At 31.9% G+C, this 18,455-nt stretch overlaps 1 protein-coding gene across 2 annotated transcripts in view; it reads left to right on the top strand.

Annotated features, from left to right (window-relative positions):
- Positions 1-18,455, top strand: part of LOC127729045 (F-box only protein 38-like) — a 41,464-nt gene that overhangs the window by 21,187 nt on the left and 1,822 nt on the right. Inside the window, exons 7-13 of one of the 2 annotated variants that reach the window (XM_052236668.1) lie at positions 791-2,817; positions 3,438-3,547; positions 4,804-4,906; positions 6,522-6,688; positions 11,098-11,252; positions 17,720-17,797; positions 18,060-18,079. In XM_052236668.1, the coding sequence (XP_052092628.1) occupies positions 791-2,817; positions 3,438-3,547; positions 4,804-4,906; positions 6,522-6,688; positions 11,098-11,252; positions 17,720-17,797; positions 18,060-18,079 (2,660 nt within the window). Of the gene's footprint in view, positions 1-790; positions 2,818-3,437; positions 3,548-4,803; positions 4,907-6,521; positions 6,689-11,097; positions 11,253-17,719; positions 17,818-18,059; positions 18,080-18,455 lie in introns of both variants that reach the window. The other variant, XM_052236667.1, reaches the window with a different exon arrangement.

Here is an 18,455-nt window from a genome sequence, read left to right on the forward strand (position 1 = left end):
TGTAAAGAATGTACCTACATAAGTATGTGGGTAACAAAGATATCAACTAAAGGTCATATATATATCCATACACTGGATTACATACATGTAAAGAATGTACCTACATATGTGGGTAACAAAGATATCAACTAAAGGTCATATATTCTTACATCAAACATTCATCATGTGAACCATACTTGATATATACTGTGTTATTATTTTAAATTCATACATCTCTAAATAATCATAAACAAATAAAAGTCCTAGCATAAACCTTAAATGATCTATATACTATTTTTCTGGTAATTGATTATTGATTTAGATTCAATGCTGCATGCTGTATATCTAACAGTTTATTCAAAGGTCAAATGATATACTGCGGACTCATTAGTAAATCACAAATTTAGATGTTCAATGAAGTACAGACTTTCTATATGCATGTATGCAGACTTTGGTAAAACCACGAAAATTGAGGAAAATTTGTATTTTCGTGGGTACGAAATTATAAATTTTCCTCCATCAACGAAAATAACATTTTAATAGACATTGATGCATGTACCTTTAACACCCATAGAAATGTGCTGTCTTTTTATCAATCACAAAGCAGGCAAGTATATTGTAATTGTATATTCAAATACCGTAAAGTTTTGTTTTATTCTATAAATTTTTTGTTGGGATTATTTCATATTGATTATAGTATAGTAAATTGAGTCATATACCTGATTAAGCATGGAGGTATAAAGGACAGAAACAAAAGGTATATATGATGAATGTAGTCCTATTCACTCTTATAATTTTTTTATCCAAACAGGGTTGGTTTGAGTGCAGGCACTGGATTTGGTTTATCATCTTCTCTTATCCCTGATGCTCCTGTGGTTCAGAATAACCAAGTTCCCAATCAGAATGAAGTTAATAATAATTTGAATAATATTGCTGCTAATCAAAATGCAAATAACAATATGAATAATGTTGCAGCCAATCAAAATGCAGATAACATAGCACTTGAAAATGCAGCTGATGATCATGATGAAGTCAATATTGTTGTAGTCAATGGACATTTAGTGAATAATTTAAATGCTATAGAACCTAATGTTGAAGATGGTAATGATGATGCTGATGTTGCAGCCAATCAGAATATTCCTATCAATATTGATTTAGCCAAACAGAAGGATAATGATGCCGCATCCAATCAGAATATTGCTGACAATGGAAATTTAGCCAATCAACAGCAAGGTCTTTGTGATGTTGATGATGCTAAAAATATTGAAATGATAGACATGGAAGCTGACAGCAAAACAAATGATTCATCTAGTAATAACGAAAATAGTAAAGAAATGTCTGAGACTGCAACTTCCAATGAAAGTTTATTTCATACAGAAACAGAAAATAATGTTGGACCTGCAATAAGTGCTGAATTAAATGATGACAAAAATTCATTAAAAGATAAGTCAGCATCAAGTTCCACCTATATTTCTGAATACAGTATTTCTTTGCCAACAAGCAGACACAAATGTCAGTCAGAAAGCCATAGATGTGGTACCCAAAATTATAAGGATCAAGCTTCTAATGGAGGAAAGTGTGTTAATAGAGACAATTTGCCTTCATTTTCTAAGTCTTCTATAAAAGTTAGTTCAGATGAAAATGTAATAAATAGTAATTCTGTAGATACAATGTCATCGCCAGAGGTAAAACCTGTTGAGGGTAAAGGTGTGTGTGATAGAAATCCTTCATCATGTGTGACTGGTCACCCATACAGATGCAAAAAATGTGATTCAGACTGGTTGAGTAAAAAGGAAACGTCAGTTATAACTACTGAATGTGTTCTATGTCAAGGTAATAGTGCAGAAAGTTACGACAAAATGGAAAATAGTCGTGTGTCACAAACACAGACATGCAAAATATCTAATGAAAGTGCAGAAACTGATAATGTGTCAAATAATTCACTGTGTGTGACAGATAAATCTCAATGTGAGGTCAAAGATGATCATGATTTATATGAAAAAGACACACATGATCTTAATAAAAATGATTCCATACATCAGGGTAAAAGTGTTTTAGAGTCAGACATTTTGACAGAGGAAGGACAATCTCATGAAATAAATGAACAATTTGGACAGGAAGTAGTGGATCAGGTGAAAAGTGAGAACAAAACAGAATCGTGTGCTGCTAATTCTGAATGTAGCACATCAGGTGTTGCTACGCGAAATGGGAAAAGTTTGTACGGAAAGAAAAAGGGATTGGTAAGGAAAACTAAATCACAAACTTCAGTAGCAGAGGGGTGTATGGAAAGTGTTGAAAACTTGGATAAAGATTCAGTTGTGCTGAACAATGCGTCTACATCTAACTGTGACAATGAAACATCAAAGAGTGAAACTAAATCCTCAGGAAATCAAAAGAGTATAAACTACATAAAGAATGTACAAAAACCTAGGAAAAGAGATAATGATAAAAGGGAAGTTTTTATTTTAGAAAATAAAAATGAAGAAAATGGAAAAGAATCTAGCGATAAGAAATATGAAGTATTTATGAACCCAGCATATACAAAATCAGATAATTCTAGTGTAGTGAACGATAATGATTCTGAGGAACAGCAATATTCATGTCCCATGACACGATCAAAATCCCGTCAGAAACAAGAAGATGACCAAAATGAAGTAGGATTAGAGGACAGAAAAAGGAAGTCTGTGTCAAATTTTGATACACCGAGTAATTTTAAAAAGAAATGTGTTGCACGCAAAGTAATAACATTGAAGATTATGTTTGATCGATGGTGCCAAGTCAATGTTAGTGATCTCAGACAAACTGCAGGCACTGCAAGTAAAGATGGCCAGAATTCCTGTAAGTAATCTTAATAAATACTAGTACAGAGGCAAATTTTGCTTGCATGAATTTATTAATCAAGCTTATACGTGAAGTTCATGTGAGCAAAATTTGGCTGTTAACTACATTTTCATCAAAACGTGTAGAAAGTGATAAAATAATAGCAAAAATAGTAAAAAAACAGAACCCACTGATAAATATATTTATTGAAAGAGAGGTGGAAGATATCAAAGAGATATTCAAACTCATAAGTTGATGGCAAACTGACAACACAATGGCAAAAAAATGAAAAACGACCAAAAGGCAAACAACAGTATACAAAACACAACATAGAAAACTTAAGATTGAGCAGCACAAACACAACCAAAATCCTGCTTTATTAAGTTGGTGCAAACAAAAAGTAATAAATAGTAATTCTGTTGATACACACTGTAGTGTCATCTATGGAGGTGAGACTAAGTTCTTTTGAGGTTTAAGGTACATATCTTATAGTGAATGAAAGGTTATTGGGATATTATATTAGGCATCAGTGACTGAGACAGAAACCAAACAACACAAAATAAAACCCTAAAATGAATTTGACATTGACCTTATGGAAGGAAATGTCAGATAATAATTGTTCTTTTGGACTGTTACAGGTGGTACAAGTGGTTATATTAAGATTGTCCAGAAATCTAAGAAGTCTCCTGTTATGTGTGATAAGATGACCAGTACCAGTGACCCAGTCATGGAAGATGATCGTGTTCAGGTCGGTCTAATGTCCAGTTATTATCATCCATGTTAAGTACAAGTGACACAGTCATATATATGATAGTCTTGAAAAGGGTAAAGGTTATGGGATATAATTTATGTGATACATTGGTACAAGTAGCCTTTTCGTTGAGGATGACCCGTACAACATGTACAGGTTAAAGGTTATGTGATACAATTTTTGTGTTACATCCGTACAAATAACCTTTTCATAAAGGATGACCCTTACAACTGTAAATTCAGAAATTATAGCATGCATTTATTATTGCAATTTTTGCAGAATGAACAAAAATGCAAATTTAGTTATTGCTATTTTAGGAAAAGCTTCATACAAATATATCAGATATCAGAATGCGAATTCTTATTAATGCAATACTCAAATAGACGCATTATTTGCATTAATAAAAACCTCACAATGATTTCTGAATTTACAATTATGTGAAAAGACCCTAGTATACAATATGTCAATCTGTAAATTGTCCCAAGTCTAATAATAATTGTTAATAAATTCTATAGAAACCATCACAGATTTGTTTTTCGACACCAACTTCTCAAAATAACAAAGAAAATATTAAAAGATCTGACATAAAGTTTTCCTTCTATTAACATATCTCCTTTTTAATGGGAAAAAATAACTTAAAATTTTGCTATTCTTTTAGACCAGTTTGTTTTTGATGATTATGAATTAATGTGTTATTTAGAGATTTTGCTTCCCAAAGATTTGATAGTATAATCCTGATTATTTAGTTAGTTTTCTTGTGTGAATTATTTTTCATTTGTTATTTTGGGGCCTTTTTTAGCTTACTATATGTGGGATGGGTTTTGCTCATTGTTGAAGGCTGTATGATGACCTTTAGTTCCTAACTTCTATGTCATTTGATCTCTGGTGGAGAGTTGTCTCATGGGCTATCATAGTGAAGAGTTATCTCATTGGCAATCATACCACATCTTCTTATTTTTATATTTACTGCAGGGTTTGTTACTCGTGCTGTGTTGATGCAGTAGAATGTGTCCCCGTGCCTGTAGTGTATGCCCTTATATTTTACAGTTAGGGTTTTTTGCTTGTGAGAGAGCTGTCTACATATTCCATTATATTAATGGTCTCTTGTGGAGAGTTGTCTCATTGGCAATCATACCACATCTTCTTATTTTTATATTATACCACACCTTCTTATATTTATACTGATTTGAATGTTTTTTTCCAGAAACTTGTGTGGTGTACATGTGCTCTGATTATCCTATGTTTTTTTACAGGTTTTGACATTAAAGTCTCGTTCCTTACAGTGTATGACACTGAACATGGTAGGCATTACAGATTTGATACTGGAGGACTGTCCAAAACTTAGTAAATTATCAGGTTAGACAAAATTAACATGGTATTTTTCTGAAATTATTATTCTAATTGAATGAAAATTAAAAATAACAAAAATTCAGATAACAAAAAAATTTGAAATTGTAGTGATGAATATCGTGTAAACATTATCAATATTATTGATAATATTTGACACCCAAAAAAAACCAACTCAACACAATACAGTATTATGGAAAGGTAGCATAGTTTGGCACAAGCACAAAATTTGGTGGGATAAAATTTGTTTTCTGGTTAACTTAAATCCTCCGTTGCGTATAGTTTTGCACTTGAATAAAAATAAAAGGTTATTGGTATACTGAAAAATATGCACAAACATCAAAATTTGAATCAACTAGTTACACTTTAACTAAATGTCCTAAAAATGAAACACCCACTTAAATACTTATTCAATAACACTACAAAAGATTTGTTTCACAGTTTACAACTTTATTTCAGTAAAGCTTCATTTTGAAAAAATGTGTTTAGCGTTACCTAGATATTACAATTTATGGTAAAAAAGAATCATTTTAACTTTTAATTTAACACATCCAGATAAACTTTCTTTGCTATGCAATAAACTGAAAGGCCTCTTGTCAGGCTATGCAAATAACCAGATGATTTTTACTTAAAAGAAGAATAGGCAAATGATTCATTGCAGGAGAAAGTTATGCAGATAACAAAATTATGCAATTATGCATTATGCAAACCAGTGAAATGAACTGTATTTCCATGTTGACAGTTCAACCTCTGTTACACTGACTATTGATGTTTTATGCTTTCCACAAACGTCAAGATGTACTCTTACATGTAGTACTGTTGATTCATTTATTTTCGTGGATGTCAATTTTCGTGGATTGAGGAAAACTTGCATTTTCAAGGATATTTAATTTTGTGGTTTTGTCAAAGTCTGCATATAACTTTATCTAAAATGTGCCATACGTTGAACATTTAAATTCGTGGATCACCTGTCCCACGAAATCGACGAAAATTGGTATCCAACGAATAATAATGAATCCACAGTAACTTTAAATATTCTTTTTACCTTATATACTGGAAAGCCAGAAATTATTCATTATTTAGAGTAATAAGCGAAATGCAACAGGATGTTTAGTAAATTTATACTAATGATGTACATTGTACTACAACATGGTTTTAAATCTTTAATTTGCATGGTCATTTGGGATTCCCGATAATAAAGGCACACATTGATTTCCAAATTTGCTGTATGTCTAGTTCTGTTGACAACCCCAATTTCAGAAAAAGCCTTTCATACTTATTAACTTTTGGAAACAATGGGAAAAAGAAGTTTTATTGTCATAATTTATATATATCTATAAAAAGTAATTATTAACTTTAGAACAGTGCAGATGTTTAATCTAAATTTGGATATTTGAAAGGTTGGTGCTTCTTTCTACGTCAAAGCACTTGGTTGCTTTAATGAATAAAGGCTAGCGTAACTCATTGGTATAAATGAAATCATGAATATAAAATGTCTTTTAAAAACTTTTTAAGTGAAAACATCAACTTGAAAGTAACTTGATAAACATTTGTTTTGCATATCTATCAGCATTCAGGCACTCCTTAGATATTCATATATCGATAGCACAATGTATATTTTCAGGTCATGCAAGCAGAGTATTGAAATCCATGACAGTTAAGAAAGCACCAGTACTGAATAGAATAGACTTCACCCAGTGTAAGAAGCTTGATGAGAATGGCATGGTCAAACAAATAGGAGATCTTCAGAGTAGAAAAAGCAGACTTATCTTTCTTAGGCCGATGCATCAGGTTAGTTTTGTATCAAAACCTTTTGATATACGTACAGATTACCTGGTTTTCTTCGCATTGATATCGTTAAATATCAGCTGTGAAATTTTTTGGCGAAAAAACTTCACTTTGTGTCAAGAGCAAGGATCCGGAAATTTTCCCAAGTCATTTCGGTCATTTTTTTTTTGTGATGTAATAATATCGTGATGCACAATAATGCATTTTTCTGAGGGTGACAAGTCTTGCACATGGACAAGTAAAGTCCTTTTTTGTGAAGTATTGGGTCAAACAAGTGTAACTGTACCTTGATCTAACAGTAACAGTGATGTCTCTGAGTTAGAAACTACACGAGGAGACGTTTTGTTGTTGTGTATTGCATCACTGAGGTCGTATGCATAACCCTTTAAATTTGCATAAATTAAAAGAGGAATAAAATACGGCATGTTTCATCATTTTGAAATAAAGTTATGTAAACCAATTAATAAACTGTGTTGAGCTTCTTATTGCATGTACAAGATATCGTTTGTATTGTTCAAATTGCTGCTGTTTGGATGAGTGTAAGTGATTACCTAATACACAACAAGATAATGTGTATTCACCTGGTTTACGATATGAGGATCAAAAAGGGGAAACCATGAATTCTGTTGGTCTTTACAGAGAGAATGTATGGCTTCACTTGGGTAAAAATCGGAAGTTTAGCCAGGAAAACAAAAGAAAGGATAACGCCCATTACATTCTGTGAGTAAGATGGTTTCAAAAAATCGGAAGTGCAAAAAAAACAAAAAAAAATCGAGATTGTTCATTCGCTGAGTATATTTCTTAAATAGGCTGTATGGCTTCAAATCTAAATTACGTTATTTAGTTTTAATTCCTTTTTTAAACATTTTTTTTTAATTCTGCATTCCTATAAATTATACGCTTTACCACTTTTGCAAATCTATTAATATCTTTATCTGCCATTTCCTACCGAAAAGTTAACAGTAAAATCGATCTTTCAAATAAGATTATCAATTAACCCATGTTGATCCCCATTTTCCATGCGCAAACTCAGTAAACATAAATCTATATTTAACAAACGTTGACCAAATCAGCTGATCGATTATAAATGGATTATATGTTTTATTTGGATAAAAATAGACAGATTCTCGGGTCAACAGTGTTATTTGTCTTCTTTAATGAATAAAATAATATCTGTTTGGGAAAATCTAGGTCAGAATGGTTAAAACGTTAAATTTGATGCACAGCAAATCACCATATTGTTTTTATTGCTTAACAGGTGTTTACAGGTGAGATTTGTGTACATGGCCTTTATGGCTTTAATCAAGACAATAACGACACCCAAGCCGAATTCAAACTTCCTGGACATTGATTACTATCCTTACTATGTAAACAAACCTAGTGGCTTGAACCCAGACTTACCCCACGCTGTGACTCGACAGAGTCCTGTACATTGTTTTTACTTACATTATAGAATAAACAACAGACTAATGATAAATATTATTAAATCACTAACACAAATCAATAAAATTTTTATTTTGTCTCAAACAAATCTATTTTTCTTGATGACCTGAAAACAAAAATAAGTTCAAAATGGCGACCGATAAAACCCTGATCTCAATGAAATGACCGAAATTATTTCTGTTAAAAAAAAAAAAAAAGACCTAAATCCCAATAAATCATTTCGGTCTTTTCAGTTTCCAAATCGGTCATGTCTGGCATATATGACCGTTTCCGGACCCTTGGTCAAGAGGCTTATATCTTAAGATATCTATATGCAGAAAACCTGATAATCTGTTAATCTTGCTATTTCTAGCTATATCTGGTTGTTTCACTCTCTTAGAACATTTTACTCTTGATAAAGGTAGGCTTGATAATGTCTCCTCACACATTGTGAAATCACTGATTACTTCTCCTTGGACATTGTGATGTCACTGATAACTTCTGCTCATGTCTCAGAGATGTGATAAGAAAATTACAGAGCCACTGAGCAGGTAGATATTGGCAAAGGGAAGCATGATTAAAACTGTTATTAGGCCAATGCGTCAGGTTAGTTTTATGTCAAAAACTTTTAATATACATTGTATTACTGTGAATTCATTTATTTTCATGAATACTAATTTTTCTGGATTTTAAATACTTGATTTTGTGTTTATTATCAATTCTGTATACAATAAACATATTTACACTTTTGGTATTTAGCTGAATTTTGTCTCCGAATGACCTAAGATCTGCTCTGAATTACCTTCTGACATCAAGTAACAATCACTTTTTAATTGTGACATCAAATTTTTTAAATTGTGATGTCAAATTTTACGGGAACTTGTGTGATTATACGTAATGGCAGACAAATTTGCATACAAGTGTAAATATGTCTATACTACACTAAAATTAATGGTTTACCTATAACCAGGAAATCCATGAATATAAGTACTATATGAATAATAATGAATCCACAACATAGGACTTAAATTTAAATAAAACTGTATGTTATATATAATTGTTGTCCCTACAATATTGAATTTTCAGTTTGGCCCATACAAGCTGAAAGTTCATGTTGGTCAACATGATATCGTATTGGGCTGGATATCTTCAAAGTGGTCCAGTTAGTTGTGCTAACATTTATTTACCAGTTTTTCTCTCAACTTTCATTGAACTGATCATGTTACACACATGTATTACAAAAAGAACTATATTTATGTATTTGTCTATTTAAGTATCCAGGGCTAGAATTGCAAGTGTTTAATATCAAGTATTGATTGACAGTTGAACCAATATACACGTTCTTTGAAGCTATACCATCCACACCATATAAAACATAGGAAAATTTCAAATCCTATAGATATCTCTCTGTATGTAATTGACTAAACCAATGACAAATGCTACATACATAAATGAATACACCATTCTTTATTCACGGTTAGATTATATCAAATTTCACGTCAAAACTCTGAGTCTAAATTTTTTCTACCTGGATTCTCATTCACCATTCTTATTAATAATAATATTTATATAATTATTAGGTCTTTCCACTTTTCTGTGGAAGGACCTATTGGTTTTGTTCTGATTATTATTTTTTTCTTCTGCCTAATTTTTTACCTTCGCTGTTTTTTTGTTTCGCAATATGTCCTCGGGAAAATATAACTATAAAAAGACAACATTATCCTGGATTACTGCAAGGAAATGCTTTATTTATATGTCCAGTGAGGTGTTAGATATAAGAAGATGTGGTATGAGTGCCAAGTCACAATTTTTAAAAGTGTTGTCCATTTTGGAAAAGATACTGACAATTCATTATTAACTTTTACTTTTATTTTAACGTTGTCAAACCAATAATTGTGACGTTACGTCTTGTAAAACTTTTTGTAACCCCATATGAACTGCATTTTATGTACTTCTACACTTGTTTCCTACCATTAATTTGTCCTGAAGACGCCACCATAAGTTGCGAAACATGTAGACCAGAATAAAGCATTTCCTTGCAGTAATCCAGGATGTTGTTGTTTTTTTATAATTATATTTCCCCAAGGTTTTAAGACAACCGCAGCATACTTCGGTATCCATCCTGATTACTCTACTGGCCTGTACCGTTAGAAGGTGTTGGTTCACTCGTCTAGAAACTAAAATATTGTACAAAAGGTGAAGTAAAATAAAATTTAAAGTCCTTAGTCCTAAGTCAGGAGCCTGTTGTTCAGTGGTTGTCGTTTGTTGGTGTGGTTCATAAGTGTTTCTCGTTTCTTGTATAGATTAGACCGTTGATTTTCCTATTTGAATAGTTTTACACTTGTCATTTTGGGGCCCTTTATAGCTTGCTGTTCGGTGTGAGCTAGCCAAGGCTCCGTGTTGAAGGCCGTACTTTAACCTATAATTGTTTACTTTTTACACATTGTGACTGGGATGGAGAGTTGTCTCATTGGCACTCATACCACATCTTCTTAATTTTATTGATATTGAAACACTACTAGGAAATACCTGTTAATCTGTTATTTGATTCATACAACTTCACCAGAGATTTGAAAATTTAGATTCATCCAAGGTTGATGATGTTTGTTAATTTTAGGGAGCTACCATTTGATTTTTATGAGGGGGGGCTAGGATGAAATTTGAAAAAAAATAGGCAGGACAGGAGTTTTGAGTAAAAAAAAGGCAGGATGAGACACTTTGCAAAAAAAAAGGCAGGATGACAATTTACGTAAAAAAAAGTCAGGATAAACTAAAAAAAAAGGCAGGACCGAATGGAGTGAAAAATAAAAAGGCAGGACAGAGATTACAACTTAAAAAAAAATGCAAGACAAAATTTTTCATCCTAGCCCCCCATAAAAATCAAATGGCAGCTCCCTTAGTCATTTTTTAGATGTATTGAATACCTTTCAGTGGGTTAATAATAATTAGCTTTTCTAAATTTACATGCAGTTGTATATGATATATTTCAGTTTGATGCAAGAACTTTGGAGAGAGACTTGTTTTCGAAGAAAGATATTGACTATAGTATATGTATCATTTATGACCACAGTCCAGAACCTTTAGAAACTATGTATAACAGAGTTCGTGTTCAAACCTGGCAGGATCTCATAGCTGGAATGAATCTGTAAGTTCAAATACAATTGTGATGGATGTAGAAATGAAAAAAAAACAAATCCTTTTTTGAAACAGACTGAACTGAGTTTAAAGATAATTTCATGAAAATATGTAGACATTCTCAGAAACCCTTGTGAAATGTGAAGTGTTTAATATTTCCTTGACCTTGACCTGACTTTTATAATTAATTGATCAATGACTTGAAATTTTGTGTGATCAGATGAACCTTTCATTAAGTATTAGTACCTGTATCAGGTGAATTATATTTCTATACAATCACTTAAATGGTTAATGGTTTATTTTAAGTTTAGTAATAGTTTAGTTTAAAGATAGACCTGTTTGTAGTCGGTAAATAGATCAATGCATTGCTTCATCATAAGTTTAATACATACTTTGTAAGTTTGAAATATATAGTAGGACCACTTTTCAGTTCTTATTCAGACAGAACAAGTTCTCATGGGGGGGTCTCTTCCTATTTAAAGGTATACACAGACGTACCGTTGGTATGGGTCACATTTTTTGAATGCCAAATATATCAATAGGGTGAAATTTCACAGAGGAAATATATCATTGGGTTGAAATTTATTTGTCAATGGGTCATACATGTTCATCTTCTGTTTAGATGTCTGTAAAAACTGGAGCCTCAACATTTATGACGCGAAACCGAGACATAGGGATCCTAGATTCCGTTGTTGGCGTCGTCAACATTTAGGTTCAGTCCGTGGTTAAAGTTATTTTAGACATCAATAACTTTGTTAAACCTTCATGGAATTTTAAGAAATGACCAAAATACAGTATCTAGAGCAAAATTTTGAATATATTTATTTTCATCTTTCCGTATTTTACTGATAAATGGACTTGGTTTTTAAGCAATTGCTTTAATGCTATGGCGTATTACCATCTTTGTAACCCAGATCAAGCCAGTTTTTGAGCAGATTCCTCGTCTGTCATTCTATAAATCCTATGCATGTTTTCTATTGAAATACATTAATTGAAACAGTTGAAAAAACAACAGTGGGTTTGTGAAGTTTCAACATATGTTCTTGTAGATGTACTTTTGTATTTAAGGGGACAACTGTTTGACTATCAAAGAACGTAGAAGTCCCAGTGAAAAAGTGCATTTTTATACCTGCGATTTCGTTCTTGAGATGTTTCAACAAAATATTGAAGCATGTCAGTTGTTGATTTAATATTGAAAATTTGACTGAATTATCTCTTTATATACGGTTTTATGCTGTTTAATTCGTGTTTCTTTTTGAAAGAGGTGAAGTTGCTCTTGTTCATTCATGTAATTATCGTTCATTCATAAAATTATCGTAAAATCACTATGCACGTTATATAGTAATATAATCTTATCTCGCATCATTTGTTTTAAATTAAAAGTAGCACAATTTACGAGTTCTGATTACACTTACCATGTTGGTAATACTTCCTTGAAATTACGGGCCCTGTTATTTATTAAGGGTTTCCTTAATTGCTGATGATTGATACTGATAGACTCCACTATGTAAACAAATGATAAAATGATCAACTGATCAAGGTTACTTCTCGAGACAGTGTCAAATGTCATAATGACCCTCTATGCAATTATTATACGACCGCAAAAAAATTTTGTGGTCGTATATTGGTATGACGTTGGCATCGTCGTCGTCGTCGTCGTCGTCCGGCGTCGTCGTCGTCGTCGTCCGGCGTCGTCGTCCGAATACACATTGGTTTTCGCACTCTAACTTTAGTTTAAGTGAATGGATCTTTTTGAAATTTGACCATAAGGTTAAATACCACAAAAGGAAGGTTGGGATTGATTTTGGGGGTTATGGTACCAACAGTTAAGGAATTAGGGGCCAAAAAGGGGCCAAAAATAAGCATTTTCTAGTTTCCAGACAATAACTGTGCAACGGTGTATGGATCTCTCTGAAATTATACTACAAGTTTCCATACCACAAAGGGATGGTAAGGATTTGCTTTGGGGGGTTATGGCTCAAACCGTTTAGGAATTAGGGGCAAAAAAGGGGGAAAAACAAGGTTGTCCTGGTTAATGGACAAATACTTTAGTACAAAACATAATTTAAAGCAGTGTAAGGGAGATAAATCAAATACATCATTGAAATTATCTCCCTTACACTGCTTTTAAATTATGTATAAAGTAATGGTTAATGAACAATAAAGATAATTTAAAACAGTGTAAGGGAGGTAATCCAAATACAACGTTTTAGTTACTTCCCTTACACTGCTTTTAAATTATGTTTAAAGAAATGCATATTTATAAAGGAAGACCAGTAAAAATATCTGCAAATGTTGCATCTTTTTTTTTTACAAAAAAATCCATATGAAAGATTTGACACTATATTTTTAATTCTATTATAAAATAGATTAAGTTAGCACTATGGTAAATTTAAATGGGTAATTATGGTTGCCAACTCCATTGGAAATTTGAATTGAGATTATGACTATATCTTGAGGGAAAGAATTTTTTGGGGGAAAAAAGGTGGGGGGGGGGGGGGATAAAAAGAAATTGTGGGGGGTCAATTTTTTCTCATTTCAGATTTCAGAAATTAAAAAGAAATATTCTTCAAATATTATTTTTTTTTCAAATTTCAAATATTGAAAAATTTCAAGAAGTAATCTTTAATTGCACAGTATGGCGCATTAGATTTGTAAAATCTTTGATCACATTTATTTATTTGTTATGCCGAAACTAACAGTGTATTTAGATTTTTAATTTTGGGTCCAGTTTTCAAATTGGTCTACATTAAGGTCCAAAGGGTCCAAAATTAAACTTTGTTTGATTTTAGCAAAAATTGAATATATGAGGTTCTTTGATATGCTGAATCTAAACATGTATTTAGATTGGCCCAGTTTTCAAGTTAGTCCAAATTGGGGTCCAAAATTAAACTTTGTTCGATTTCAACAAAAATTAAAAATATGGGGTTCTTTGATATGCTGAATCTAACCATGTATTTAGATTTTTTATTTGTGGACCCCGTTATCAAATTGGTTCATATTGAGGTCAAAAGGGTCCAAATTTAAACTTTGTTTGATTTCATCTAAAATTGAATTATTGGGGTTCTTTGATATTCCAAATCTAACCGTGTATTTAGATTTTTAATTTTGGGTCCTGTTTTTTAATTTGGTCTACATTAAGGTCCAAAGGGTCCAAAATTAAGCTTAGTTTGATTTTAACAAAAATTGAATTCTTGGGGTTCTTTGATATGCTGAATCTAAACATGTGTTTAGATTTTTGATTATGGGCCCAGTTTTCAAGTTGGTCCAAGATAGGGTCCAGTATTTAAACTTTGTTTGATTTCAACAAAAATTGAATATATGGGGTTCTTTGATATGCTGAATCTAAACATGTATTTAGATTTTTGATTATGGGCCCAGTTTTCAAGTTGGTCCAAATTGGGGTCCAAAATTAAACTTTGTTTGATTTCCACAAAAATTGAATATATGAGGTTCTTTGAAATGCTGAATCTAACCATGTATTTAGATTTTTTTATTTGTGGGCCCCCCTATCAAATTGGTTCATATTGAGGTCAAAAGGGTCCAAAATTAAACTTTGTTTGATTTCATCAAAAATTGAATTATTGGGGTTCTTTGATATTCCAAATCTAACCGTGTATTTAGATTTTTAATTTTAGGTCCCGTTTTTTAAATTGGTCTACATTAAGGTCCAAAGGGTCCAAAATTAAACTTAGTTTGATTTTAGCAAAAATTGAATTCTTGGGGTTCTTTGATATGCTGAATCTAAACATGTGTTTAGATTTTTGATTATGGGCCCAGTTTTCAAGTTTGTCCAAGTTGGGGTTCAAAATTAAACTTTTTTTGATTTCAACAAAAATTGAATATATGGGGTTCTTTGATATGCTGAATCTAACCATGAATTTTGATTTTTTATTTGTGGGCCCTGCTATCAAATTGGTTCATATTGAGGTCAAAAGGGTCCAAAATTAAACTTTGTTTGATTTCATCAAAAATTGAATTATTGGGGTTCTTTGATATTCCAAATCTAACCGTGTATTTAGATTTTTAATTTTAAGTCCCGTTTTTTTAAATTGGTCTACATTAAGGTCCAAAGGGTCCAAAATTAAACTTAGTTTGATTTTAACAAAAATTGAATTCTTGGGGTTCTTTGATATGCTGAATCTAAACATGTGTTTAGATTTTTGATTATGGGCCCAGTTTTCAAGTTTGTCCAAGTTGGGGTCCAAAATTAAACTTTGTTTGATTTTAACAAAAATTGAATATATGGGGTTCTTTAATATGCTGAATCTATCCATGTATTTTGATTTTGGACATTGGACCATAATAGGTAAATTAAAAAAATTCAAGTTCTTAGACCACATTCTTTCTGTGTCAGAAACCTATGCTGTGTCAAATATTTAATAACAATCCAAATTCAGAGCTGTATCAAGCTTGAATGTTGTGTCCATACTTGCCCCAACTGTTCAGGGTTCGACCTCTGCGGTCGTATCAAGCTGCGCCCCAGCGAAGCATTTTATCTGTAATTCGCGGGAATTAAAAAGTTTTGTGTTTTATTATTCTGAAGTTTTAAAAATCAAAAACATTTAAATGAAAAAATGTTTCTGTTTGTCGTATGGTAAACCCAAATAATCTTTTTATTTACTTATATAATGTTTCGTCATGCCTCTGGTTTTGTGTAATGCATAATCAGCGTTTTTTCATTGGATGGTTTAAAATATATCTTACTAGCATTGACCATGCAGGAAATCGTCAAGCGTATTGAAGATTTTTAACTGAAAATTTTAATTATTTTAGAATCCATTGCGTTAATTTTTTTACGTGATTATGTCATTAGTAATGAAAGGGGTAAAACGTAAGCCAGTTCCCAGGTTAATCGACAGTAACGTGCATTTCATGAAAATTTCATAAACCTGTCCCATCTTCAAATCTTTCATCGGTATGTATGAATGAATGATTCTTATTATAAAAAACTATAGTTCAGTAGAACACTCTTGTCACTAAAGTTGAAATCATCAACTGAATGGTTAAATTTAACACAAATTATGATATCATTAACATTAAAATAAAAGCAATAAAGATAATGAAGCCAGGTACATGGATTGTCATGTGAATTATTGCCCAGTAATAAACACTCTAGATGGGGATAATCAATTATGATTTTTTCGGGAGTTATACGTTTCCTCAAATATATTTGCCTCCACCATAAGCCAGGTAAATGTGTCGTCCCCTGGGAAATGTAAAAAATTGTAAATATTACTTTCTGCTGGATAAGTCTTTTATTGATATAAAGTTAAACATCCTTACTTCTCACTAGATAAGACTCCTGTCAGGTTTAATTCTTTTACATGTGGATAAAAAATATAAGTCACAAAAACATTAACTAGGCAGCAATTGCTTTAACGGCCTTTAAGGCTTTGATTTTTACAGTTAACATTCATATTCAGTCTGAGGTTAAAGTTTTTCAGTCATCAATAACTTTGTCCAACCTTAATGGAATTTAATGAAATTTGGACAGAAGCTTGTTAATGACCAAAATACAGTAGCCAGAGCAAAATTTTGATTTTGATTTTTCTGTATTTTACTGATAAATGGACTTAGTTTTTTTTCACACTTAACATTCAGATTCAGTTTGAGGTTAAAGTTTTTCAGTCATCAATAACTTTGTTAAACCTTCACGGAATTTTATAAAATTTGGACAGAAGCTTGTTAATGACCAAAATACAGTAGCCAGAGCAAAATTTTGAAAATATTTATTTTCATTTTTCCTTATTTTACTGATAAATGGACATAGTTTTTATGCCCCACCTATAATAGTAGAGGGGCATTATATTTTTCGGTCTGCGCGTCCGTCTGTCCCGCTTCAGGTTAAAGTTTTTGGTCAGGGTAGTTTTTGATGCAGTTGAAGTCCAATCAACTTGAAACTTAGTACACATGTTCCCTATGATATGATCTTTCTAATTTGAATGCCAAATTAGAGTTTTGACCCCAATTTCACGGTCAACTGAACATAGAAAATGATAGTGTGAGTGGGGCATCTGTGTACTATGGACACATTCTTGTTTTTACATTTAACAAGTAGATACAGTCTGGGGTTAAAGTTTGTTGCATATCAAGTACTTTGTCAAACTTTCATAGAATTTTATGGAACTTTTTTATGATTAAGAGATAATGTCTGAAGCAAACTTTTGAAAATATATTTTCATATTCGGTATTTTTCTGATAGATGGACTTAGTTTTTTTACAGTTAACATTAAAGACAGTCTGGGATTAAATTTAAATTCTGTATTTTACTGATAAATGGACTCACTTGTTAAGTCAACATTACACATTTACACTGACAGCAGTGATCGTAGGCGAGACACAAACCCCAGCCTGACACCTTTATTCAAATTTGTATATTGAGACCCCCCCCCCTTTTGGTTACCATCTTTAAGAAAACTACTATTTAAATTAGAACCATGATACTTGGAATGATACATGTACTTTGTTATTCAGAGAATTGCTTAAAAATTATGGTTATAAAGAATGGGTACATCAAGAAACTGAAGACAGAGAAAACTATCCATGGGGAAGGTCTATTTATACAATGTCAGGTAAGGATATATAAGTGAAGAAAAAGAGAAAACTACCCATGGGGATGATCTATACATACAATGTCATGTAAGGATATATAAGTGAAGACAGAGAAAACTACCCATGAGGATGATCTATACATACAATGTCATGTAAGGATATATAAGTGAAGACAGAGAAAACTATCCATGGGGATGATCTATATAAACAATTTCAGGAGAGGATATATAAGTGAAGACAGACAAAACTAACCATGGGGAAGATCTATATATACAATGTCAGGTTAGGATGTATAATTGAAGAAAATGTTCATGGGAGAATTTGTCACTTGCTTTCAGGGAAAGGGTTCAAGAGACATTAAAACTGCACATGAAAACAAAGAAATGAACACACAATGTTAAGGATACAATAAAATTTTCATGTAGTTATGGTCTTTTGTTACTATTTATGCCATTGATAATTATTTATTTTTTATATTACTACTGTTGTGATTTAAGTTGATGTAATTCAATCTCGGCAGATCCAAAAGCATTACCAATAATTCTTGGTCTTATTACTTTCTATGTTAAATTTTTCAATTTCAAGCATTCATAGCTTTTTTGTCTTAAGTTGAAATAAAGTGACAGCTATTTCATGTCAAAGCACTGCCTTAGCTCAA

This window comes from Mytilus californianus, unplaced genomic scaffold (genome assembly GCF_021869535.1).
Source record: "Mytilus californianus isolate M0D057914Y unplaced genomic scaffold, xbMytCali1.0.p SCAF_2, whole genome shotgun sequence".
In the NCBI taxonomy this organism is placed as follows: domain Eukaryota; kingdom Metazoa; phylum Mollusca; class Bivalvia; order Mytilida; family Mytilidae; genus Mytilus; species Mytilus californianus.